At 39.8% G+C, this 26056-nt stretch overlaps 1 protein-coding gene across 1 annotated transcript in view; it reads right to left on the reverse strand.

Annotated features, from left to right (window-relative positions):
- The window catches only part of ANK3 (ankyrin 3), a 164086-nt gene that overhangs the window by 15565 nt on the left and 122465 nt on the right, over positions 1-26056 (reverse strand). Inside the window, exons 35-42 of the mRNA XM_019474926.1 lie at positions 25606-25632; positions 23786-23867; positions 11677-19371; positions 10964-11038; positions 9965-10096; positions 8779-8922; positions 5671-5758; positions 3231-3609 (exon numbers count right to left, since the gene is read on the reverse strand). Of these exons, the coding sequence (XP_019330471.1) occupies positions 3231-3609; positions 5671-5758; positions 8779-8922; positions 9965-10096; positions 10964-11038; positions 11677-19371; positions 23786-23867; positions 25606-25632 (8622 nt within the window). The remainder of the gene's footprint in view (positions 1-3230; positions 3610-5670; positions 5759-8778; positions 8923-9964; positions 10097-10963; positions 11039-11676; positions 19372-23785; positions 23868-25605; positions 25633-26056) is intronic.

Consider the following 26056-nt stretch of genomic DNA (forward strand, 5'->3'; position numbering starts at 1 on the left):
TGGTAAGTAAGCATTTTTAAGGACTTCTCCATGTAAATGGCTTTCCTGCTCAGTATTTATCTGCTTTTAAGTAGCAAAACTGTAGCGTGAAGTACAATCACTCTGCATTTTTTAAGAAGGGAACTGGTAGACCTCAGCTCAGGGCGAGGGGGAACAGCCTGATGCTGGTCTCAGCTTGGTGCCAGGAGGTACCACAGCCGCACGCAGGCATCTACTCTGTCCTGGCGCCCTCTGACAGCCCCAATGTTTTCCGCTCCGAAACCCAAGGATCTCCTTGGCTTTGGGGCTGAGCAGCTCTGTGTGCATATGCGTGGCAGAGGGCTTCATACTATGTATGTGACGGGCACAGGGCAGAGGCCCTTCTCACATGATGTTTGGCTGAACCAGCCTTTCTCTGAATAGAGAAATTTGAAAATTTTCTCTACAATTACTCAATGACAGCCCAAAACTGATTTTAAAGTAATGAATAGTGGAGATTGCTAACTGCATTTCTGTTTCTCTTTTTGAATCTGGTCCAAGACATCCCAAACAAGAAGCATTTCTCAGAAATGATGTGTAAAATAAGAGTAGGCATAGGTGGGTGGAGGAGAAAAAGGACTATATAACAAAAAGCATTTAGGGCAGGATGACAGTATTCATCTGTGTGTAAAGTCTCCTGCTGTCCTCTGATGCTAGCCAAATATATATTAAAAAAATTATAATACAACCCTATCCTGAAGAAGTAACAAGAAGCAGAAGATTCCCAGAGGGCATGAAGGTTTTGGAGGAAGAGTTATTATTAATGAACAGCTTCAAGTGGTTTATTTGTGATGGAATTCTGACACTAGGAGTCACCTCAACCAGGTGGTGGACATCCTCCTCTTTGGGATGATAGAGCAACTGTGCTGTGCTCCTCTCATTTAAAAAGATCACTGGAATCTGATGCTTGAGCATTCATAGAGAATTATATGGCCTACACAGTCACTGCACTGCTTTTGTAAGCTTTTGGGCATTTACGTGGGCTTGGGATGAGGCCAGCAATTTGTTTCATCCATGTCAGCAGCCCAGTATCAATTGTCTGAGTTTATCTCTTGTTGCAAACTGTGTGCCAAAACACTGACGCAGCCCTCACCCTGCACGTGAATGACTATTGCTTCTTAGCTCTTTCCCAATGGGTCACAGAAAAAATCTCTTACTTTGGGAATTAATTTTATTTTGTTCCTCCTTTCTTTCCGCAGAAATAAATCTCTTTCTTCCATACTTTTCTCTTTATGGAGCATTTCTGAAGAATGCCTTGCAGAAAGACTGCAGTTGAAATTCTCTTTCTGTTTTCATGACAGCACATGAAATGTGTCACCAGGAATTGGACTGTGTTAGTAATTAAACTATTGACTTCAAATTACATTAGAAGATATTCTTGAAGAAATATCGACAAGATATTAGAAGCAATTCTTGTTGTCATTCTAACAAACACTAGTTTGTTACCCATTCAGGCTTTGTGAGACACCCACGGTTAGAAATCACATTATTTTCTGATACCATTTTATTCAAAGATCATGTCTATAAAAAGACTTGTTATTTAGAAGATAAGATTATCACCCTTTACATAAAGCAAAAGTAGTGCAAAAAGCACGCATAAGAAAAGCATACGCTTATTCTTCCCAATCCAGATGGGATATCCAAAAGTTAAGAGAACACAAAAGTGGATGACAACTTATCTTCTTACTGATGGGAATCCACAGGGGGAAGCGCAGCATTATTGCACACCCTCAGAACATTACAGTGTGCATCTACGCTTATCCCTGCGTTTAAACTGAGCATAATAATAACAGCCTGAGGTCTGCCCCAAAGCCTACCAACACTAAAGGAACTCTGCCATCTGCCTTTAACTGGATTTGCAGAAGGCTTTTACTTACATTTTTTAAGTATTCCAGTAATTAGTGAACATTAGGAAAGATCTTCGCTGCTTCAACTGTGTCACGAACTAATAACAAGATAATAACAATCATATGCTGCATAACTGCTGAGACTGATTATGTTACCATCTAATAAAAGAACTCTTGGTTGTATAATTGAAAGAATAGTTTAAAATGAACTAATTTAAACCTGAATGATTTATTGCAGCCTACCACAGCCAACATTTTTATTGTGCTACAATAAAAAAAAAAAGCTATATCATGTAGAAGCAATTCTACTGAAACACCTCGCTTCCAGAAGTTATAATCTCCTCCTGTATTACACCCAGGAAAAGACAATCTCAGCAGAGAGAGGAATGTAGAAGAAACTCTGCAATACCCTTTTTCAGCCTGGTTCCCTGCTGGCCCTGTGGTCTATTCCGTGGCAACCCTCCTGCTGCTGGGGCGTGAGGTGCACGCAGCTACAGGGCTATAAGCCATTCTTTGAATCAACTTTACTTTTAAGCTTCTGGGAAATAAGTATAAGCAACTGAGAAAGCTATTAAAATCTTCATCGTCAGAAAACAACTCATAACGGAGGTTCTGCAGTTAAGGATGCGCAAGCCGGGCAAGGTAGAAATGAAGGGGAGCCCCTCCGCGGTATTTTAAGAAAGAACCACCACCTGGAAAAGTGCTTTACACATTTGGAAATCTTTTGATTCCTCTTGGCTGGATGCACTTTAGAGTTGGGATGAACAAGGCCGTGAAACAAAAATCATAAGGAGGAGATTAAAAACTACCCAAAATTTATTTTCCTGCAAATTAACAGAAAAAAAATGCAGGGGGTGTTGGGGACAAGGAGCAGGATAGGGGCCGAAGAGTCCCTCTATCTCTTTGCTCACTTCAATGTCACAAAAAGAGGGGAAGCCAGTGGCATCACCTTAACTGGAAACAGATGGAAGACAGCTGAGCTGTTTGGCACTGTTTACACAAGTGGTATGTCAGGGCAGGAAAGAGGCCTGTTCCCCCAGCAATGCCGCACGGTGATCCCAGAAGCTGCTCTAACCTCTCCCAGGGCTCGGGGCCAGTCAGGCAGAGGATTATACAGCCCTGCTTGACTCCTCTGCCTGCCCTGACTCCACCTCATTCTATTCGCACCACAGAATATAAATTTCCACTAACTTCCATTTTTCTTAGTTTAGCAATAAATAGAAAAGGCATAAAGAAGCATTTAAAAAAAAAAAAAAGCAACCCTGTCACAAACAACATTACAAGTCTTACAAAAAATGAATGTCAAGCAATATGTCAAGCAATGGGGACACCTCACACAGTTAATAATTACAGGACATACTGTACCTTCTGTTCAGACATTACTGCTCCCTCCTCCTCTTGGATGCTTGTTCTTGGCTTGCCATCCTCAGAAGTACTCCAGCTCATCTTCTTCACACTGACAGGCACAGATGTTTTGTTGCCTTCTGTTGTTGGCTTGCTAGTCTCTTCCAAAGATTTCTGATATGCTGTTGATGGTAACGTTTCCTCATCAGTACCAGCTGAAATTTGGGGCTTTGTTTTCAGGGCTTCTTTGTCACTCTGTTTTCCCACATCATTTAAAGATTCCTGGATGTAGGATTTAGTTTTCGCCTCTGCTGTGGATTCGGATAGGCTTCCATTTGTTTCTGGCTTCCCTGCTTCTCCTTTGACATATGAGGTAACAGAATCCCTACGTTGGTCCAAGCTACAAGAACAAGAAAAAAGAATAAACAGCCATTTAGTGCTTAAATCACATGCAGAAGGGCAAAGCACCGAGCCTCTTGCTAAACCTTCATTCTTAGCACATACGTTTCAGACAGAGAAAAGTAAAATTTTAAATTCAGCTTGCAAACATCAATCTATTTAATAGCCTTGTCTTCTGCATCATGGTATCTTTTCAGAAGCAGCAAGAATATGGTGAACACTGGAAACAAGGCCAAATGTTTTATGTTAATCCCCTTCCACCTGAGGGGGGGGGAGGAAAAAGAGGAAGAAAAATACACAAAACCTACCATTTCCCTTGTATAATCACGTGATAAATCCCTGAGGCACTAATTCTTTAACCTGCTCTCTAACCAAGGAGGTGCTGAAAGTACCTGTTACCGTGCAATTACCAGTAATGACCAAACAATTAATGTTATTTTTCCCCCAAACTACAGTATCTGTACTCCAGATAAGTCATGCCTTTTAAAAAATATTGGTATCTGAAAATAAATCCTTAGACAATGCAGAATTTCAGTAATACACAAAGCCAAAGGCAAGGAAGGTTACTACAAGATAGAAAGCTGACCAAAATTTTGCCTCAGAGTACCTGCAGACAGGTTTAACCTGCACTTCTGATGCATGGTTTTCTTCTCTTTTGCATTTTTGCTTGCTTTCAGATAAGCACTACGACTGTATACATGAAAATACTATAGCTATTTGCTGGCAAAACTCTTATAAAAGATAGCAAATTGAATTCACCTAGTTATGGATACGTTATCTTCTTAAGGAAGCCCTTTCACTTCTAGAAGTGATCTATTTTACTAATTTAACACGATATAAAATGCAGAATAACACTGCTTGCTTAACAGAACAGAAATCACAGTAGATCAAGTGCTTTACAGTCCTGAAAGACAATCAGTTTGCTGAAATCAATGGCCGAGTTCCCACTGGATTCAATAAGAGAGTATCTAATGCTACCTGGAACCTTAAAACATCCTGAGTCAAAGCTGCAAAGGATGTAGACTGCCAACAGACAAATGATCACTCTGCAGATAATCATTCTCTGCTGATTTACAGCTCATGAAGACCTGGCTCCTTCAATTAGTAATCATGGGAGCCACGTTCAAAACAAAGGAAGGCAGAAGCTCTTCACCCAGCGGGTACCAGTAAGGCTGAACATGCCAACACATGTTGTGAATGTTGAAAGCTTAAGCAGGTCCAAGGGGAGGCTGGAAAAGCTCATGCAAAAGAAATACATTGAAGATAAATATGTAGAAAGCATCCATCTCAGCAGGTCGGTATGCTGAAAGCAAGTGGAGCCTGGGAAAGTACTGGAGGAAAACAGCGTGTATGTCCACTCTCCTCCTTCCCTGAGCATCCTCTGCAGTCACTGCTGGGAGGCAACATATGGGACTAGATGGATTTGGTATCACCATTCTTACCTTCTTATGCCTTGTAACTCATCTCTTTAAAAGTCTAGTAAATCAGCATGACATAACACGCTTGAAGTAAGTGTCATAAAAACAGTGACAATTTAAAAATTGGCTTATGGAAAAAGTAACAACTACCTGAGGGAAGGCAAAGACATGCAATGAAAAGGACGACTGCTAAAAAGGTACTCGAAAAATAAAAGTAATGTAGTATCCTGGTTTCAGATAATGTACCTTTTATAGTCCTCAATTCCAGTTACATCTATGCATCACTTAGATTAATGAAAAATGGAAATACACAAGATGAAGAACAGGAGAAGTAATATTATCCTCTAAACATAATATAAACTAATTCTGAAATACCTGTATTAAGAATGAAACCTGATAAATACACATTTTTAAAGACAAATATGTCTGAGGCCAAACTGAGTCAATTATTACTTTTTCTTTTAAATACATCTATATATGCTTATATACATATTCTCATAGAATAGCAGAACAGCAGCCTCAGCACTGCTCCTGGAGGTAAAAGCAGCATGGAAAGACTTGCTTGCTTACAGACACAGACACAGACACACACAGACACACAGACACTCTCTCTCTCTCTCTCTCTCTCTCACAAAGATCCTCACCTATCATCCAAGCGATCTAGCAGGCTACCACCTAGTCTGCGTCCCGACGACGGTGGCTCGGTGACACTTGGCGAGTCAGGCTGCCAACCTGTAATTGAAGACATTCTAGCAGGCTACCACCTAGTCTGCGTCCCGACGACGGTGGCTCGGTGACACTTGGCGAGTCAGGCTGCCAACCTGTAATTGAAGACATTTCGTGTTCTGCTTGCTGAACACCTTTAAGAATTGACCATACTCTCTCTTCCGTCATCTCCTCAGACTCAGCTCCTTCTTCCAGATGAATGTCCTCAAACAGAGATTTAAGCTTTTCTTCCGTCATCTCCTCATCAGTACCAGACTTTTCTCTCTCAGGCTGTTCAGTCCTTACTGCTGTTTTACTAGTCTCTTCACTCTGCCTTTGTTTAGCATCTTTTGATATCCCGCCATAACTACCAAGATACTGCGGAAAATCCTTAAGGTCCACTTCCTCCAACTGGCTCTCGCCTACGGAAATATCTTTAGGTGTTCCTTCTCTAGGCACCGAGAAATCGAGTTTGCTGTCGTCCAGTGAAGTGTCTTCTTCAGTCACCACTGGCGGTGCTGCTGCTGTACCATCTACTTGTCCCTGGGAGGTCACTAACACGTCACTCAGTCTACTGGGAGTTCTAAGGGGTGACTCTAGGCTAGAGGTGTCGCTAAAGAAATCGTCCTGATGGAAAGGGGTGGGCGGCACGAAGCGCAACCCAGTGGGAGTTTCCAGTTCCACTTGAATGGTGGGATAACCTAAGGAAGACAGCACATTTGGACTGACTGGGATGAAGCATGGAGCAACAAATAAGCAAATGTCAAATGATTCATGAATTACTTGAAGTATGAAACGTATGAGGAAGTGCAGGCGTATAAAAGAACAAATGCAGTTCTGATAGATTTCTTTACTTTGTCCTAAATAGATGGAAGAAAAAAAGAGTACTGCCAGTGAATAGTACAGTGAAGCCAGTACGTTTGACTATTTTGTATATAGTCTGTAAAGATTTCAGCAATTGTTTTTGCAGCCATTTTAACATTTTCAAGCTATAGCAGATTGATGAGCATGCAATAAATCAAATGTGGACAAGAGTGGTTGTCCCTTTATACCCAATACAATGTCTTGCAGCCATATTGTGTAAATCTTTCTTTCCCAGTTTTTATTTTTTTTTTTAAATTTGGAAGTTTAATAAATAGATTTTAGAGACAGAAGTAGATCATAACATAGGACAGCCACTTTTTTGTCAGTAGGTATTATTTCTAAAACAGGTCCACATTTTTAATATACCTTTATATAAAAATATACAATACCAGCAATACAATGCTACTAACCTATATCTCCGATTTAACCATAGAGCCACAAGAATGGAATAGTTAAAGAACGAGGAACAGAAATGGATCCTAATGAGGATACTAAAGAATAGTAGATCTAGATACACAGCAGGATAAAAAACTAAAAAAAGGAAGTTAACAAAGGAATAAGAGAACACAAACACAACAAGGGAGAGCTATATGAATATTTCAGGTACAGTAAAGTTATACAGGTGAGAGGACTGTGGTGAGTAAGGAGCTCTTGGTGATCTTGGAGAGTGAGGCGATCTTGGTGACATGGGAACAATCAGATACACTGATCAAATAAAGAGAGAAAAGAAAAGAAACTGATGAAAACATGGGAAAACCATACAAAAGGATTAAACTGAATATACACATAAAAATGACAACAAAATCTGAAGTTTGCTTTCCAGCAAATAATACGTTGGGTAACCTACAAACGGAAAAAATATATGCCGTGGGGTTAACTTGACATTGTGCTGCCTGCAAAGGGGGGTGCATTAACACGGTTTGGTTGTTTTCTTTCCTGAATCAGCTGAGAGAAAGGAAAAGGTGGTCTGGTCTGGTCTTGGTGAGGAAAGGAAGCTTGAGGAAGGCTCAGAGGAGAGGAGAGACAGAAAGCAACTGCAGAGAAGCGTATTTTTTCATAAAAACATTGATGCTACTACTAAAAGGCACAAGCAACATTTCAAGAGCAACTTTCTTAAAATGTCAACAGAAAATTATTTCTGTAATGCAATGATTCAATGACCAGCAATGCTGCTCAATAATGGAGGTACGCTGAGCTTATATGCTCTAAAGAAAAAAAAATCCTACTAAAATACAGAGAAAGCTCAATACATACTTGAACAAATTACAAAAGGCAAAGGAAATGTTACTTACAAAAAAAAAATCTTATTTAAGGAGCTATTTATAATACATGTGACAAAAATCAAAGTAAAGAATGTAGTAACCCAGTGCCTGTTAACTAACATTTAAAAGAAGAAAGACAACAACATTTAGCATCTTCAACATACTGATAAAAATAAGTATACTTATGGCAATTCTGTTCTACAAGCAGAATTTCATTTATCCTTTTAATCTGGCTCAAAATTAACCTGCACAATTCTGTTCTCGGTACAGCTTCCATGTGAAAATTACTACACAACTTTACCCATTAGTAGACTGAAAAAGATATTCTTTCATGCACTAATAAAACATTTTCTTATTTTTCTACTGCCATTTTAGAAATGGTCCAAGTGAAAAATCATAAAGTAATTAATGTTCACTTGTCTCAAAGAGGCTTAGTAATAAATTGCACATTAATTTACTCTATGCAATTACTAAGCACTTTTTTTTTAACTTGTTCTTCCTTCTTTTTTTCTTCAAAGGATTCTTACTGTTACTTATCTAGACAGGAAGCCAAATAATATATGTATTTCCAGGTAACTTGGAAAGCATGCAATACCAAGTACATTAAAAATATGCATGGGCAAGCCTCAAAGCACAACTATTGCAGGAGAAAAACATTCAGGTCTTGTCAACTGACACTGAGGCTGATGGGAACAAGCTTACTCAGGCATATATTTGTGGGATCCTGGGCTTATTCTTCGAGATAATTATGTGCAACCTACGTATCGTACCATGAATGTGCTTTAGGAGAGGAAAAAGCCTTCACATTAAAACCAATTATTTCTATAGAACTTACTGTCTGTTTTTAAAGTCTAGTTTATACAACATTATTGTACTATTGGACATATCACTGAACTAAATATGACCATGGAATTCAATTACCATCAATGGGATCATGAAAAACGTTATTTTCATCTGCAAAACTTCTGGTGCCTGAAATATTTCCGTAATCAAATATTGGTCCTTCCAACAGGGTGACGATATCTATTCGATTAATTTTTGTCAATACAGAAGTTAAGGCATCAGCTGAAAAACAAATAAGACGTCAGAAAAAAGTTCAGCATTGCAGAAGACATTGTAATCGTCTTTCTCAGTTACATTCACATTGCATTAATTATAAATTGCTGTCATATGTTTCTGTCCCAATGCCTTTGGTTCTAGCAAACCCCATCATTTGTCTAAGTAGTCATTCTGCTGCCTACTTACTCAAGATATACATCTATTAAGAGTCTTCCCTCTCCCCCAAGTATAATTGTATTAGAGCACAAAAGACACAAAGAATAAGGTCAGAGAGTTCTTAAAGAATGTATTTACTTACTACTGAAACAAAATATCCTTTTACTGGAGCGTAAAAGGAGTGTAAAAATCCTTTTACCATTCTGTTTCGAGGAACAAAAGAATAGGTAGCCATGTAGGTAATAATGCATGTAAGGCCATTCATGCAGTTCATCGTGAAATCTCATTTACAGCAATCTTGTTGCGAGAACACAGTAATACTGGAAATTACTTTTATGGTGAAAGAGATCAAAGTAGACTCAAATACTGTGTAGGAGTATGTGGATTAGAGAACAGTAACGAACACCATTGACCTAACACAAAAATCAAAACCTCTCTTTCGATTTGAGCAATTCTAGTGAAATGCACAGATAAAAACAGTAGAATCAGCGCAGAATCCGTGTCTCCATCACTCCTCACAGAAGGAGGTTTAGTCCTTTCTTATGACCTGCAATACTGCGAGACTACCTAACTCTTCCAGTCAGCCTTTTTCCATGTTTCATATTCCTTGGTATTGGAAAGTTTTCCCTAATATTTTCTTTACTGGAATTTAAGTTCGTTACTTGTCCCATCAATTATGGATGTGGAGAACAGGTTATTTCCTTCTGCATATATACTGAATAAATATGACACGTTTCTGACTTCTGGTAAAAATATAACTGAAACTTTTTTTTTCTATCAGTGGTTTTCAAAAGACATTCATAGTGTTTTCTTCATTTTAACCTATTTAGAGCAGGCAACAGATGAAATGGGCTATAACTTATAAACAACAAAAGTAACTACTTGAACTTACTTGTAGCATTTTTCCCATCTCTGGTAACCCATTTTTTTAATAACATGAAGCTTTGAGCAATAAGAGAATTTGGGTTTTCTACTCGGATTTGATTTATTTCATCCACAGAAAAATTCAGTTCTCTTGCCAGTTCTATAAAGACAAAAAAAAAGCAAGCAAGAAAAGAAAACAACAACAAAAACACCAAACAAAGCACAAATCCCTCAATCATCCTGTCAGGCTTAAAAATATTATCTTTCTTAGATCACACAGATGTCAACAAAACTGACACAAACTTTACAGATAAAGATGAACATGGCATTATATACTCATACTTTAATTTCCTAAGACAGACATAATTTTGTATTTCTATCATCTCTGTGAGCTATTATATTTATACCCAGTAAGCCACTTAAACATGGTGAAAAAAAGCTTCAGGGAGACTACCTCATCACTGCTGATTTAGAAAAATCTGGGTTTTTTCTGGTGACTGTTACTCCTTTGTGAGCTCGCTCTGCAGCTCAGCACCGGTGCTGTCATCACCTACGCCCAGGGAGAGCTGGCTGCTGCAGCTATAAGCCCATGAAGGGCCAGCTCTGCCCATCAACACATGGAGGTACAGCAGGCATACAGTTAGGCAACCCCACACATGGCACCGACTTGCTGGGGCACTGCTGGGCTCCCTGCAACCTCCAGGGCTTTGGGGAAACTGCTGTCCAGATACAGAGGCAGCCCTAAGCCTGAGTAGACAGATCCTCTTCAACTCCTTGGGTGAATGTCTTGAGAGGAGAGCCATTTTAGCTATTTTCCCTACGAGTTTCTGTTTGATTTATTGCAAGACCATGGGATAATTCTTCACAGCTATTTCATATTAGGCATCTTTTGCCCAGCAATGTGTTGCGTGTTTTGGGAGGCTGGGCTCACTGTGAATTTGGGAGAGCCTGATGCGGCTTTTGGTAAAAGACTACCTGAAAATGTAATAGCAAAGACTAATTTCAATATTAAAGCAGAAAAGCTTACCTGTCCAGCTAAGTCCTAGGTGATCGGCTACAATTGCCATCCTTATATCTGTCCGTTCACATGGACTCTGTGGACCTGTGATTTACAATTTCTCGATTAAAAAGGTTTTGCACAGAAAACCACAATACCGGACAATAGTTTATTATAAACAATAGCTTTAATTTGACTAAGTTGCCGGTGCTTATATTGTTTATTAGAATGATTGTGTGTCCCAATAACCTACAAAGCAAATTTTTTTCACAACTTTTATATTTTCACCTGTGTAAAGCCAAATGTCAGACTACATGATGTCGTGTAATGAAACCAAACATGCTGACAATCTAGCTGTTAGAATGTACACAAGTTGTTCAATTACTGGTGGAAAGCACCAAGACCAGATTATCATCTATTTTCTCTACTTTGACAGAATAAATTTGCTGTCACAAAAGAAATCTTTCAATTTCTGAGTTACATCAATTTCTGAGTTACATGAATGTCTTCGGCATGCTTCACTAGCTTTCTACAGTACAGGATTTGTTTGAAGGAAGAAAGAAGAGTATAAGACAGCACATACAGATGACAATGACAGAATGAAAACTACAGTTAAGTCACTCCACAGGCAATCACAACAGTTCATGCACTAGGATCAACAAGTTGAAAGTTTTACAAACTAGGCTTGATCTCCACGAAGTGAGCCATGAGAGCTCCAGAAACCTGACTGCCTTCATTCTCACCAGTCCTCTTACTCCTCCTCCTCTCACTGTCGGCCTTTTCAATCTTTGATTTTATAGATGCTGCCTCTGTTCTCATGTCTCTAGCAGACTTCGATGTAATGGAAGGCTGGTAAACTTGAGTAGCTTCTGATAAGGATGTGTTCCTTGATGTACTGTCTTCTTCATCATCAGAGACCTCTGACTGCATCTTTTTCTCTTCATCAGATAGACGATCCACAAGCTTTAATGTCTCACCACTAATTCCCTTAAAATATTCAATGGAATGTTTACATACCTCCCTAAGCTGATTTTTCCTTACTTTAACTGTTGTCACGGTGACGGAGGTAGATCTTACCTTTACTGGTAATTTAGAAGGAAGCTGTTTTGGTTTTTCTTTCTCTACCTGCTCTTGTTTTGGCAGGGCTGGAGTTCTTCTAGCTAGATTACTCCTATGTGTATTTTTTATAGGAATCCTAGACCTTGCTTCTAGACAGGGAGAAGAATTATTTTGTTTTGTTTTGTCAGGCTTACTAGCCCCTCTCACTTTACTCCCTGTATTGCTTTGGAGATTATTTTGTGAAAAGACTTCTTTTACTGAGCTGGCCTTTACAGGAAGCTTCGATTTTCCTCTAGCCCCTACCAACTCTGTTGACTTTTGCTGCTCTCCGTGTGGTTTTTGCTTATCTCTTACTCTGTGTCCTTGTGTTGTCCCTGTACCTTTTCCTGAAGTGCTTTTCGCTTGATTAGCTTTCTGGAGGGAACATTTTGGTTCCAAATGTTCTTTTAGCACTATATTACAGGTAATATCATCTGTAGGGACAGCAGATGAATCCAAATTGTTGTTGTTATTAAAATTATCTTTTGGAAAATCAGTGTTTTCTGTTTGCCTACAGCTTGTCTGGCTAGAAGCTGAACTCGCAATCACTGCTACAGTTTCATTTTCTAATCCCTGACCACTTGGCATTACAGCTTCTATCTTATCTGTCACTTCGCCAGGGCCATCTTTCTTCAGAGTCATGGTGGAAGCAGAAATTCCCATTTTAATTGGTGTGCGCAATTTGGGATCAACTTTAGAAGCATTTACCGCTGCCGATGATTTTTCCAGTGAGTTACTACCAAGTGTTTGTTCCATGCAATCTCCACTGGCCTGGATGATGGGCTTATGTTCAACTGCTGTTGTTTCTACTGGTCTCTCTAGGTTTGTTTCTACAGTGTTGTCCCCTGCCTGTGGTTGTGTGATGGCAGTGACTGTACTTTTATCCCCTTCCCCCTTGTCCCCTGACTTCCCTTCAGAAGTATGCTCACCAATCTGAAAAAATTGGAGTCTTTCTTCAACAAAATCCCTCTTGCTCATGTCAATTGCACCACTGCGAGTCATCTCAAACATCTTCCCTTCATGAAATGGGAAGGGGTTGGGCTCGCTAGTTGGCGTACTTTCATCTGTTGGAGTTCTGGCTGGAGTTGTATCAGGTGTTGTTGCTTGAGATCTGTCTTCCACTGCCAGACCAAATGGCTTAGCCTCATCATCCCTTGATTTAGTCTCAAACACTTCATCATCACCTCGGTTATTGGACCACGGATCAAAATCTAGACTCTTAGTGGCCACCGTTTTGAAAGGTGTTGCAAATTCTTCGTCTACTTTGTAACTGAAATACGTATCAGGAAATACAGTCCTGTCAGGGTGTCTGCCTTCCAAAGTGAAAAACTGTGCCCCTGACTTCTGTTCACTCTTATCTCCAGCTTTTTCAGAAGCTGGACCCTTCAAAGGTGCCTTGTCTTCTTCAGGGCCTACCTTGCCTTCCTCCTCAATGACTTCAAGCTTACTCTGGCTAAAGCAGCGATCAGTCTGCTTTAGAATGCCTTCTGTAGTCCATACGTCCTTTTTGGTTTCAACTGCTGGACCTGCAAGTTTAGAATCACTCTCAGTTAAACCATCATCTTCATCTTGCAAATCATAACCGTCAAGAGAGTCAATCTCCGTCGCATCGGTGTCATGGGAGAATTCTGCAGTGGTTGCTATGGAACACTCTGTGACAGACTGGTCATTATTATTCCCATTTTGCACTACGTCATTCTGGGGTGAATCAAGCCCAATGTCAAACTCATTAGGTTTCCCAGAAATGGGATGTCCTAACTCTTTCTGTTTCTCAATCTTTTCAGGGGCTCTGGGTTTTGAGGTTTCTTTCTGGTCATCTTCCAGTTCTTTCAGTTTGAACGTATACTTTTTAAGTGGAACAGGTTGATAGAGAGATTCATCATCACTGGAGTCACTGACATCTGCTCCCGGTGGCACAGGAGATGGCGGCTGTACTCTTATGACAGGTTCAGCCAGTTGGCATTTGTCATGTTCATCTTGCAAGTTCACTTCCATCATCTCCATTTCATTCTCAGTGGAATAACGAGGCTTCTTTTCTGACTCGCCTTGATCTGCATCCAGTGGTGGAGGAGGAGGGAATTCAATGTAGGCAACTCTGTTACCTTTGGGTCTTTTGTTAGAGTCCTTATTTATATGATTAGGTAATGCTTTGTCAATCTGTGGTTCCTCAACCTCTGCCTGCTTTACAGAGGTTGACTTAGCCTCTGCTTCCTCCTCTGATTCCTCAGATACCTCAGGTATAGGACTGGGCTTGCCTGGGATATAAGCTATTAGTGAGTCGGGTGTTTTAGACGTAAACTCGTAACTCACTTCCTCTGAACTCGGTGTTTCTGGTGTTAAAGGGCTTTTACCAGAGCTATCTATGAAGGACACTTGTTCTAGTGTGTCATCTTCCGGACTACCTTGCGGAGAAGGAGGTTGTTTTTGCTGTCTAGCTGTGTAAAATGTCCCCCTTGTCTCTTGTACTGTCTTACTCTCCTGACTGACAATTTTTTTAATATTTCCTTGTTGCACCTCTTTCTCATATTGCTTTCCTACTTGAACAAAACTGACATAAACAGGTAAGGTCTTAATTTCTTTTACTCCCTCAGTGCTTACTAGTGGTGCAACTTTATCCAAGTAATCACTGGCACCGGGGTCAACCAACTCACTTGAAGGAAATTCCCTTCCTGGACTACATTCTAAAGAATCTGGTGATTTGCTAGGGGATATCTCCATTTCCTCGACAGGAGAACTTAGACCTATCGAGCTCTGCTGCTTGGTAACTTTTCTGATTTCTGAATGCTTTATTTTTTCATCTTCCACATAATCAATCTGCCTCTCAACTTTCTCTTTAATCACAGCTGATTGGGATACTTTAGCTGAAAGTTCATAGACACCATCAAGTGTGGTTCTCTTCTCCTCAACAATTCTGACTGGAATGTGGGACACAGCAATTTCTTCTTTCCTTTTGGATATTTTATCAGCCACTTCACCATTACGTTCCCCCTCCCTGACAACAAATTCTCTGTATAAAACCCTTTTTGAGGGAGATTTTACAGTCAGTTCATTCACTTCTTCGGAATGAATTCCATTTGCTGCCAGTTTGTGCTCTGTCACAGTGATAAATTCACTTTTTTTGTCAGTTTTAGCTTCAGCATGATCAACATGGTTTTCTTTTACCGTATCTGGAACCAGCACATGTGAAAGTTTTTCTTTTTGTGTTTTATGATTAGAAGTTCCAGGACTTTCCCACGTCCTATAGATTTTTTTGTCCCAATGTCCCTTCGTTGTTGAGTCTGAGCCATACGCCAGGTCTTTTGCCTGTGGTTCTGAAAAGTATTCTGGCACGCCTTTACTCATCTCAGTTCTTTGGTTTTGTGTGTCTGAAGCACGAAAGTCTTCGATAGCTTTCCCTTTACCTGGAACAAAATCTTCCTGTATTTTCACCTCTTTCTGTAAAGCTGTGCTCCCATCAATGACCTCTACTTGCTTTGCGTGCTTCTCTCTGGAATAAAACTGATACACTGGTAACTTACTTTCTTGCAATTTTTTTACTGGAATTTTGGACTGACCATCCAGCTTTTTTTCTTCTTGAGTTACGTCCTTACTCCTTGGACTTATACTTTGTTCAAATTTAAGCCTAATGGAACTGAGCTTTGATTGCTTCAGCTGAAATCCAGTCTGTGAAACCTCAGGTACTCCAGTCTGCTGAGCACTTCCTTTGTGTTCCATAGTTTGTTTAGAGTCCTCTGCAGATTGCACAAATATCCTTTTTTCAGGACTGCTGGGCAAACTGGACGCTTTTCTTTCATCCACCTTGGGAAAGCATTTCCCATCATGTGCATACTGCTTCACCTTATTCCATTCGTCACCGGACGATGGTAATTCAGAAAGCAGAACTTTCTCAGGGCTGCTGCTGGCAGAACTCTGGCTAGAATGTATTTCTTTGCCATTTTTTTTATGCTGCTTTTTCTCTGGAGACTGTAGCTCATCATTCAACTTCTCTGTTTTATCCCGAAAAAACTGTGATACTTCAGTCAGTTTTTCTTCTGCCTCTTTAACAGTCCTGTCCACCCTGTCTTCATATATCAACTTTTCTCTACCTCTGTCTAATCTATCCTCAGTAAAGCGCATCCACATCGCATGTTTTGGACTACTAACATCTCCAGTGTAGTGCAACACTGTCACTTTATCATAATGATCATCTTTAGACATTTTACCTACACCATTTTCAGATACATCTTTATAGATTTTGGAGAGAATCTCTTTTTTGGGGGCAGTAGCTACTTTTTCTCTGCATCGTTTATCAGACCCCTGTAACTCTGCACTAAGGGGTAGAGCATGATCAGTAACTGACTCCTCAGTATCAGAATGAGACACATCTAGCTTTTCTGAAAGAAGCATTTTCTCAGCAAACCTGTAAGACTCCCCTCTAAGTTCTGACAACTCATCATCATGGTATTCTATTGAGTGCTGACTCAAAAGCTTCAGTGTTTTGTAAGAGTCATCAGACATGAGTTGAGCAGAACTAGGGCGACTGTCTTCTTCCTGGGACACGGGAGTGTTAACTCTAGAGGATTCCAGATAAGAAGGAAGTGACTCTTCAGCCGTGAGCTCCTCTTCTTCTTGCTGACCTTGTTCGTCTGAACAAGGAAAAGCATCATGTTTTTCCAACTCTTTTAAGTTAATATCTCCCCGAGGTAAGTCTTTCTGATATACATACATTTCTTTTTCTGGATGCTTTTTTGTTTCTCTAATAATGACTTCAGTAGGTTCAGCCTGATTACCTTTTTCAATATGGACCTCTATTATTCGCTCCAGTTTGGGTTTCATTTTGCTGTCCTTCTCTGCATGTTGTGGTGAAGTTTCAGCAGACTTGCTAACATCGGATGTTACTGATGATTTATGTTCAAACAGACCTGCCAGTTCTTTGGAAGGGTCGCGTCCAGACTGGAAGGCTTTCATTATGTCATGAACAGACATTGTTTCCTCAATTCTTTCAGACGTGCTTTCAGTGCACGGAGGTTTATGATAAACCATCCTAGTTGTCGTAGTGATGTGAGTTTCTTCTTTTACTCGGACACCTTTACTAAGGACACACTTATGGTCATCTTCTTCGCTGCTGCTGGCTTTCATTTGAAAAGCTTTAACCTTCTCTTTAATAGATCCAGCAGGTTTTTGCTCCAGCTCCATAAATGTAGGGGTAGGTTTCGAGGCCGGTAGCTCCTCTGCTTTCTGCTCTGGAATTTCTTCGGATGATGGTTCATAGCTGCGGATAACATGAACTACTTCAGTTCTTGTTTCTGTAATGACGGGAGGGATGGGTACATCATGGAAAAGTGGTTTTGGCCCCGTGCTTTCAGCACTTTGTGGGGCAGAAGGTGTCTTTTCACTCCTTGTTTCAAAGCCACTGTCAGATAAGGGACTTTTATCTTGATCGTGTTGAGAAAAGTCATCTGGAGACTCTAAAATAGTATCTGTTCCAAAAAAGGAATCTGCAATTTTACATAACTCCTTTTCTGATGTTGAAGGCCTCATGGAGGCTGGAGGCATTTTAAGTTTATGTTCCTGCAAAGCAATAGCTGGTTTTAAAATGCGTTTTTGTCTCTCTTCACCTTCTTTTTTCCCCTCTTCAAACTTGTACTTTATGTTTGTTAATGAACTGCTACCGATATCATTTGCTAAGTAATCAATAACTTTTGACAAGCTATAATCCTTTTCTGACATGGTTTTAGTTTTAATTTGGACCTTCTCTGGAGCAGACATAGGAGGGCTTGTCAAAGCTTGCTGTCTCGCTTCATCAATCTCCTCTGTACTGAACTCTACCCAGTCATCCTCAGACAGGTGTCCTTGATCACTTTTGGATACTTTAGCCGACCCTTTACTTTCTAAACACACATCTTTTTTCAGGATCTCACTAACTTTTACTAAGTCCTCTTTTACTTTCTCAACAATTTTAAAGGGCTCTTCATCATCAATTCTACCCTCTTTTGGTATCTCAGGTTGGAACGGTTTGTCCTCTGCGACATCTGTCTGCAATATTGCAGTCATTCTTATTAGATCCTCTTTCATTTCAGCAACATCTTTCAGTATCTCCTGACTGGAGGATAAAGAAGATGGTGTGGACAATTTGAGAGCAGAGGGTGCTAAAAACAAGGATGATTTTATTGGAGATGAAGTTCGATTAAAGGGAGGCTGTGTGCGTGCCTCTGTAGTCGATGTTTTAATAGGTGACAGTAACGCAGCAGCTGATTTTGTAAGTGAAGATGACTCTGGGAGCTTCTTTAATGCTGGTTCAGACAAAACATTGACTACAGAATATACTGGCACTGTTATTGTTGATGAAGTTACTGATGAGGTAGTTGCAGATATTGACCCAAGGGCTGTGTACAAAGCACCTGCAGGAGGAGTTCTCATTGACTGGAAAGCTGATGGTGCTGAAGACACAAATGACCTGAGTGGAGAAAATGACATTGTTGTAGCTGTTGAAAACACTCTCTCAGCCGTGTCAGCAACTGCGCTAGCAGCACAACTTGCAGAATGTGCAGCTGCAGCGATCTTGTCTTGAAAAACAGCTGCAGCTTTGGATCCATTTATTAAGTTGGCAGAAGACGGGTATTTCAGAGGTGACACAGATCCATTAAGCAATGGTACATCTGTGTGCCCAGCTACATGTTTTGCTGGCGATGAGAGAGACGAGGCCATCATGACTTTAGAGGATGAAACAGCATCAACTGCTGATTTAGCAGGTGACACCACTGACTTTAGAGGGGACGATAAAAGTGAAGATGCTGATGTGATGACTGATTTAAGTGGCAAACTTGAAGAGTACATGTTAATGTTGGATTTGGGGGATGCTGGAGGCGTCATGGTTATGGATGATCTCTCCAAGAGAGATCCTGCTGTAGTCACTGGAGATGTCCGAGAGGGGAATGTGGTAGTGGATGCCAGCCCTTTTAGACTAGCAGCTTCTGTGACTGCGGGAGCTCTGACGAAAGAGCCTGAAGTAACCTGTATATTGTATGGAGGCTGCGATACCACAGTTTTTATTGGTGAAGAGATTGTCCGAAATGATCTAATCGGAGATGCTACATCACTAACAGATTTAACTGAAGATGTGGTAGAAGCTCCTAATGTGGATTTGATTGGAGAAGCAGAAGAAACAGACCATATTGATTTTAATGGGGAAGCTGTAGGAGTGTTAGAGGAAGAGCTTGATAAGGAAGTGAAGCCTGATTTGGTTTGCCCAGGCACTGTAATTGGAGCTGTTGTCCATGACTGATATGGCCGTGTTGAAAAGAATGGCTTGTATGAGTAAGTAGCAGGTAGGGATCTTGTTGCTCCTGCACTCCGTTCAACTGTTTCTTAAATTGTTAAATTAAAATCAAACATAAAATCAACAAAAATGATTGAAAAACAGAGAGACCAGAGAAGAAAATTGGTCAGTAAACGTTGTAATATTACAAAAAGCAAGTACAATTGTTTGCATGAGTTAGGATGAAGGAGGCAAAAGAAGATTTAAAAAAGGAAAGAAAAAAATAGGAATGAGCCATATACTGATGACTGGTCCAAACCAAAAAGCAACGTGAAATGGAAGACAGAAAGCACATAGCACCCAAATCTGCAAACAATGAAGAACAGAAAACACAAAGAAGGAATCCATAAGGTAAAAATAAAGCCACATCAAAATTTCTTCTCTTACTTCCTATTGACTTTCTGATGTGCTACTTCTGAAATATTCGTATTGGTTCTATTTTGCCTGTTTAGGTATGTCTCTGCTTTGTGCAACTATTAGAATTATCCTTTTAACAATTTCTGTTGTTGTTGTTCTATTCAGATATTGAACCTATACAAAATATAAACTTGCGTAAAATGACATTATATAGCTAAAATCTTTTTTTTTTAAACCACTCAGAACTATTTCATGCAGAACCCAAATTCCTTTAAGTGACAGGCAATTGATGTGCAAACTGTGAAGCAACTGGAGTAAATTCAAATCTATATCTCCCATGCACAATTCGGATATGCTTCACACTCACAAAGCCAATAAGAGCAAGAGCTTTTCTGAGTCAATATTTTAAAAAAATAATATCGGATATGCCACACTCACAAAGCCAATAAGAGCAAGAGCTTTTCTGAGTCAATATTTTAAAAAAATAATAAAAATAAATAAAGAAAAGGAACTTTTGCATTTGTTTCTCATGCGATATTCCTTTTGTTTGGTAAAAACTAAAGTAAAACTTTACATGAAATGATTTTAAGAAGCATATGTCATACATGAAATATGGAAAGTATGATATATGATAAATGTGAGCAAGCAAAGCAACTGAATCAGTTTTTATTCATGCACAATATATCATGTCAAAACGAGCACAGAGATTAATACATTTTGTATGCTGTATTAAGCACAAATATGTAAACTTTACAAAATCATTTCACAAGAGGCCAATAAAAGAAGAGTACACTTTTTCTACAAGATGTAGTGTCTTGGTACCTTTTGAGGAGATTTCTTGTATCAGCTCAAAGACAGACCTGTTCGACTTTACATTTCTCAAAAGGTAACATTAGAAAAGCAGTCAAAGAACAATATATTATGCAAAAACTTCCTGGCAAGGACAAACCTGTTCACTGTTGTCATCCCCCAGAACACTCAGCTTATTCATAGGCATTTTGAACAAAATCATCATCAACCACATTCTGCATCACAGGAGGTACTCATGCCAGAAGACAGTATTTCTGGGAATCCCATTACAGCATACATATCCTCCGATACAGCAATAACATTCAGAGAGTTGACATTGAAAGTAACTTAGAGGGCTTTTTTTTCTTTAAAGTTGGAGTCAGAAATGGAGCTAAAATATCCAAACAACTTATTCAACATACCTTTCTCTGAAGTTACACTAATAATTTGTCAAACCTGCTTGATCTGTCTTATAGACAGACAGCAACTTACTGTGAAAGAAGCTTAACAAGGCTAATACTAAACTGTTAAAGCACACATGCTCTTACAGAATAGTGAATATTCAGTATACCACAGGTCCATATCCTGCAAGGAGAAATGTGCTGGTCCTATAGAAGCCAATTGAAGCCCAGAAGGGTGATATGGATGGCTGGTGATTCTGCAGTACGAGAACATTTAGGTTGAAGAGAGCTTGAATACTAGGCCTGACTGGCACAGCCTATGTCAAGAAACATCCATTTTTCCTTGCAATTTTATTTCTAAGCGCAAACATACTTTTTTTTCCTCCAAAGAAGAAAACATAGTGTACTTCCATTAAATGAGCTAGACTTTATTATGAAGATTAATTAGCAGCAGCTGCTAACATTCACCAATAGTTCATACAGTCCCAAGTCCAAGAAACAAACCCCAAAATCATTCTGAGAAGAACTAACAACAAAACAACTTGTTCAGCAGTTTGTGTTTGGAAATGTCTTTACAGGGACCCCACTGCGTTGTGATGAGCCAGTCTATCACAACTGGCTAGTGAGGCAATCAAACCAACAGGCTCCCCTCTTAACTGCTCTTTCTCCTGTTAAATTGCAGATCCAGACATGTTTAAGATGCTTTTTCTGTGCTCCTTACTGCAGTTGAGAAGATGAACCGGTACAAAGAAAATTGAGTAATTTACCAGTGTGTGCAGCTATGACATAACTCAAACAGCAGGGAACTGGGCAATTTTACTATTTTGAAATAGCAAAGAAATCCCCACAACCATGCAAGACTTTAGAGTGGGATAATATTCTAAAGAGTGGTTTTATATAACAGCCCTTTTTGGCTACTGAACACTCTTGGCCTTAACAGTTTCCATCACTCTGCATCCAAGATTTTATCAGAAAACAGATGTTAGTTACTACCTTCTGTGCAGCAAACTACACTTCCTTGCTTGCAGCTGGTAACTGAAAGTGCTGAGTGAACCCATACAAATGGCCGCCGCTCAGCCTTGCTTCTCTTCAGCTGCAAGCATACAGCCAGGAGCAAGCAGGTTTAATCCACTGCAGCGCTCCTCTTCTGTGGGGACCTCACTGCTGGGAAGAGCCGAGGGGCCCTTTGGTCCCTTTCCCTGAGCAGGGGTAAGGACAGAGAGGCAGGGGAATATCCCATCTGCCTTGCTCTCTTCCGCACCGGCACTGGCAGGGGTGCAGAGGCAAAAAAATCTGTATGTGTGCATGTGCATGCACACATGGGCTTGTGTGAGTAAAAGGAACAACCCCTGCTGCTACCAAAACCGTGGGAGCTGTGCCATCAAATTCACTGGAAATAGGTAGAGGTTCATCACTCATATCCAATCACTGGAGCAAACACCCTGTGGTGTAAAGCAGCCACAGCAGCAGTCCTGGCTCTGTGTTGGGTAGTGTGTGCTCTCTGGAGAGCTGCACCTCCAAGATCACATCCTCCCCTCGCACCAGCATGGTGCAGGTGGTAGTGGCAGTTGCTGACCGCATGCTACGTGTGCACAGGAGGTGGTGCTCAGGCGGATGGCCAAACCACTATTTATGATCTTTCCTGGAAAACACAATCATTTTCACATACCCTTTTTGCATAGCTCACAGCCTTAAGTAGTAACCATTGCCAAAAGGGATAGAACAGTTAAAGAATAGTCAGGAACTTCTACTGTGTTAACCCATCGTTTTTTTGAGTACAGCTCAAGTGGGTTTAGTTTTTTTTCCCCTCCAACTTTTTGCAAATGAGACTCAATGGACCTTTGCTGAATAAATAAGACTACTTTTTTTTTTTTTCCAATGAGGCCTGAAAAACTAATTGTAAGCAACATACACAGTCCTCAAACTCCTTTCAAGCAACTTCCTTCTCCCTCTCTCTCAGTTCCCATCAAGCCTTTGATGATACCTTAACAGTCCATCAAGATGTCTCAGGGGATCTGATAGCTTCTTCAGATGTTATACGCTTGAAGTCTTCTTCCAGGCCTGAGAAGTGTAATATATTCTGGAGCACATCTGATCCAAAGAAGCCACAGACCTTATAGGATAATTAAACAGCAGCCATCCAGTGGGAACTCCCAAGACCTGATGAAGTTTGTCTATGGATTTTATGGAATTATATCAAAGGGTCTGTTGCAGGGTAGCAACTGAGAAGTCACGAGGGAAAAAAATGCAAGAAAAAGCCTGGGAATGGGGAACAATAGCAGTCAACCTCAGACAGGAGAGGTGAGGGAAGAAAAGCTAAGCCAAATACATTACTGTATTTAAGAGGGAAGGAAAGGAATGCCACAGGTCTGGTCAAGGGGAACATAAGTTTAAGAGGAAGCAATGTGTGGTGCCAGGGAATAAAAAGCATCTGCAGGGAACAGAGGGAAAAGGGAAGGGGAGGAGAAAGAAGAGGGAAAATATAAAATATGAGAGAGTTCATTTTGGCTAAGCATCTAAACATTTAAGCACTTATCTGAATGGCATTCTTCAGCCTTGCTGAACTTTTGCACAACATTCCCTTCTACAGCAGCTCTCTCTAATCTTTCAAAGGGAAGAGGAACAGATTCTTTTTGAAAGCAGTTTGCAATCCTTCTACTCTGGAGCTACATGGCATTTTTAAAAATTACTATATTTTTACTTAACACATGTCATTTGCCAGTCAGGATTCTTCAAGCTCTCACAACACAAGAGTTCACAGACCATCCAAGAGTTTTGTTTTAGATAGCTGGTTTTTTTCTTTTTTTCTTTTTTTCCAGAGTGACACCAAATACAACGTTTATAGAAAAAATGTCTCTTCTTATGAAAAATCATGTATTATGGTTTAGTACTTTGGTAAGAGCAACTCACTCATTCCAGGCTCAGTCAGATAGCTGTAGCGCTTACGTAAAGCAAGGGAGACAAAGTTCTGGCGCCGGTCAGCTTTCTCCGTCTGCAACAAAACATAATACTCTTTAGTGCCTTTAGTACCGCTCTCCCCCATTTGAACAGAACAATCATCAAACCTCAGCATGACAGGCCGCGTTTTGCGGTACACATCCCCACAAGGGAGTATGGATGTTTCCGTTCCGCTTCAGGAAGGCATGCTGAAGCCAAATTTGGGCAAGCAAGCAGGAAATGGACAGAGCCGGTCTCCATTCCTGCCTGCCATGTAATGAGCATCAGGCACTGTGGAGCAGGGACCACGGCTATTGGAAGTGGCAGAAACCTGCTGTGAATGACTACCCTTCTAGAACAAGCAGGGAAGGAACTGCAACCCTAAGAGATGACCCCATGGGTTCATTCCTGCTCACAGCGTCTGCTTAAGAGGTAGAAGAGCTTAGATAGCAGATGTAGATCATGATCCTGCCTTAAAGTATCTCAATTCTATATTATCCCATTATCACTTAATAAACTGCTTCACACTACTAGAAATGGTATGATATTATTAATTCCCTGTAAAATAAACCACCTTTGGCTAGAAACAAGAGATCAACACAAAAGACTACAGATACAGACACAAAACATTCATAAGAGTACAAATTAGACCAATCAAATTTTTCTCCCCAAATTAATTTGTCCTGAAAGCACATACACCACAATGTACACTGGCTTTAAAGTGAATACATTAAGGACAAAAAAGGCATGGGAGGGGATTTTTTTAATAGGCACAAAATGCAAAGATGCAGATTAGAAAACAGACTACTATTGTTAAGTCAGAAATTGCATGATAAGTCGCTGCATTCAGTGGCATAGCTGCTAGTGTGATGTCTTAAATATTAAAAGTCCTTTAGAGATCACCCCACTTGATTATGTGGTCAAAATATGGTTTGTTTAGAAAGAAACCTATTGTTATAGCTATATAATAGCTCACTGGGAACAAATCCTGTGGAGACGAAGTGATGTAGTTGCTATTACTATTTTTTAACATGTAAGGAGTGTTTTGGGGTTTTTTATTATTTTAATCAGCAGGTCACTACTGCTATTTGCCACCAGGAAGAGAAGACAACTTTGCTGCTAGGTAAACAGGATACATCTATATAGTTTCTTTTACAAGGTGATCTCATTTATTAATACCTCTAATGAGTAAAACTCACTCAATTTCCTGACAATCTAATGTTGCAGTTTCCAGCAAATAGTGGATTTTTAAGCTGCAAATATCTGAGGTTTATCTGAAAATAGATTTGTACACAATATTTAGAAATTGCTCTTGGCTATTTTGCTTTTTCAGAAGAATCCAGTTTATTTTCAGGAGTAAAATATTACAGGCCACTATTGTGGCCTCAACAATACTTCTTTCCTTCTCAGAAATACAAGTTACCAAAGCATTGGCAGTATTACTCCAAGAGGTAAAATCATACCCACTAAACTCTTCTTGATTTTGCCAAAAATGGACTTGGTCTGAATTTTATAAATCTTTTAATTAAATCCTTTTTCAGAAGAAAACGAGTTAAATTTTAGACTGCTATTAGTCAATGCTTGGTTTAATTTCATAATATATAATCATGTCTTTTCCACATTTGTGCACTTCTACTGTTTTGCAGCAGACTATCAGATGTCGAGGATATGGTCATTCTGTAGGTATCATTTCAATGCCATAGTTAAAAATAGTTGTTTGTTTTTTCTATAACATATTACTTTTCTTCACTAAATCTGAAGGAAATAAAAACAGAAGACAGTGTTTATATTACCTCATCATCTTGATCTGACTCTGTTTCCTTTTGGTCCCAAGATGCATTGCAGAGACAAGGAATATTATAATGGACAGCAGGGAAAAGAATATCAGGATATGAAAAGGACCAAATTGGGAGAACAAAATGCAAGCTGATTTATAAGGCAAAGCAAATCCAAAATGTCAACACAAAAGAAAAAAAAGGCTTACATCCAATGCAAATCAACACGTGACATTACTGAAAGCATAAACCTATGACTTGCAGGCTGAAGCATGAGCTGTAAACAGAATCGTAAAAATTATAGGAACTTGACACCAGAGTAACAAGAGACTTACAAGCGTTCTACATACAGGAAACCAATAAAACATAAATTTAAAAAGCCTTTATCATATTCCAAAGCATTCTCATTACTGGCATTTCACAGGGTTTCTTTATTGCTAGCAGCAGGGGGGAAAAAAAAAAAAAGACA

The sequence above is a fragment of the Aptenodytes forsteri genome, unplaced genomic scaffold (assembly GCF_000699145.1).
Source record: "Aptenodytes forsteri isolate BGI_AS27 unplaced genomic scaffold, ASM69914v1 Scaffold349, whole genome shotgun sequence".
Taxonomy (NCBI): Eukaryota; Metazoa; Chordata; class Aves; order Sphenisciformes; family Spheniscidae; genus Aptenodytes; species Aptenodytes forsteri.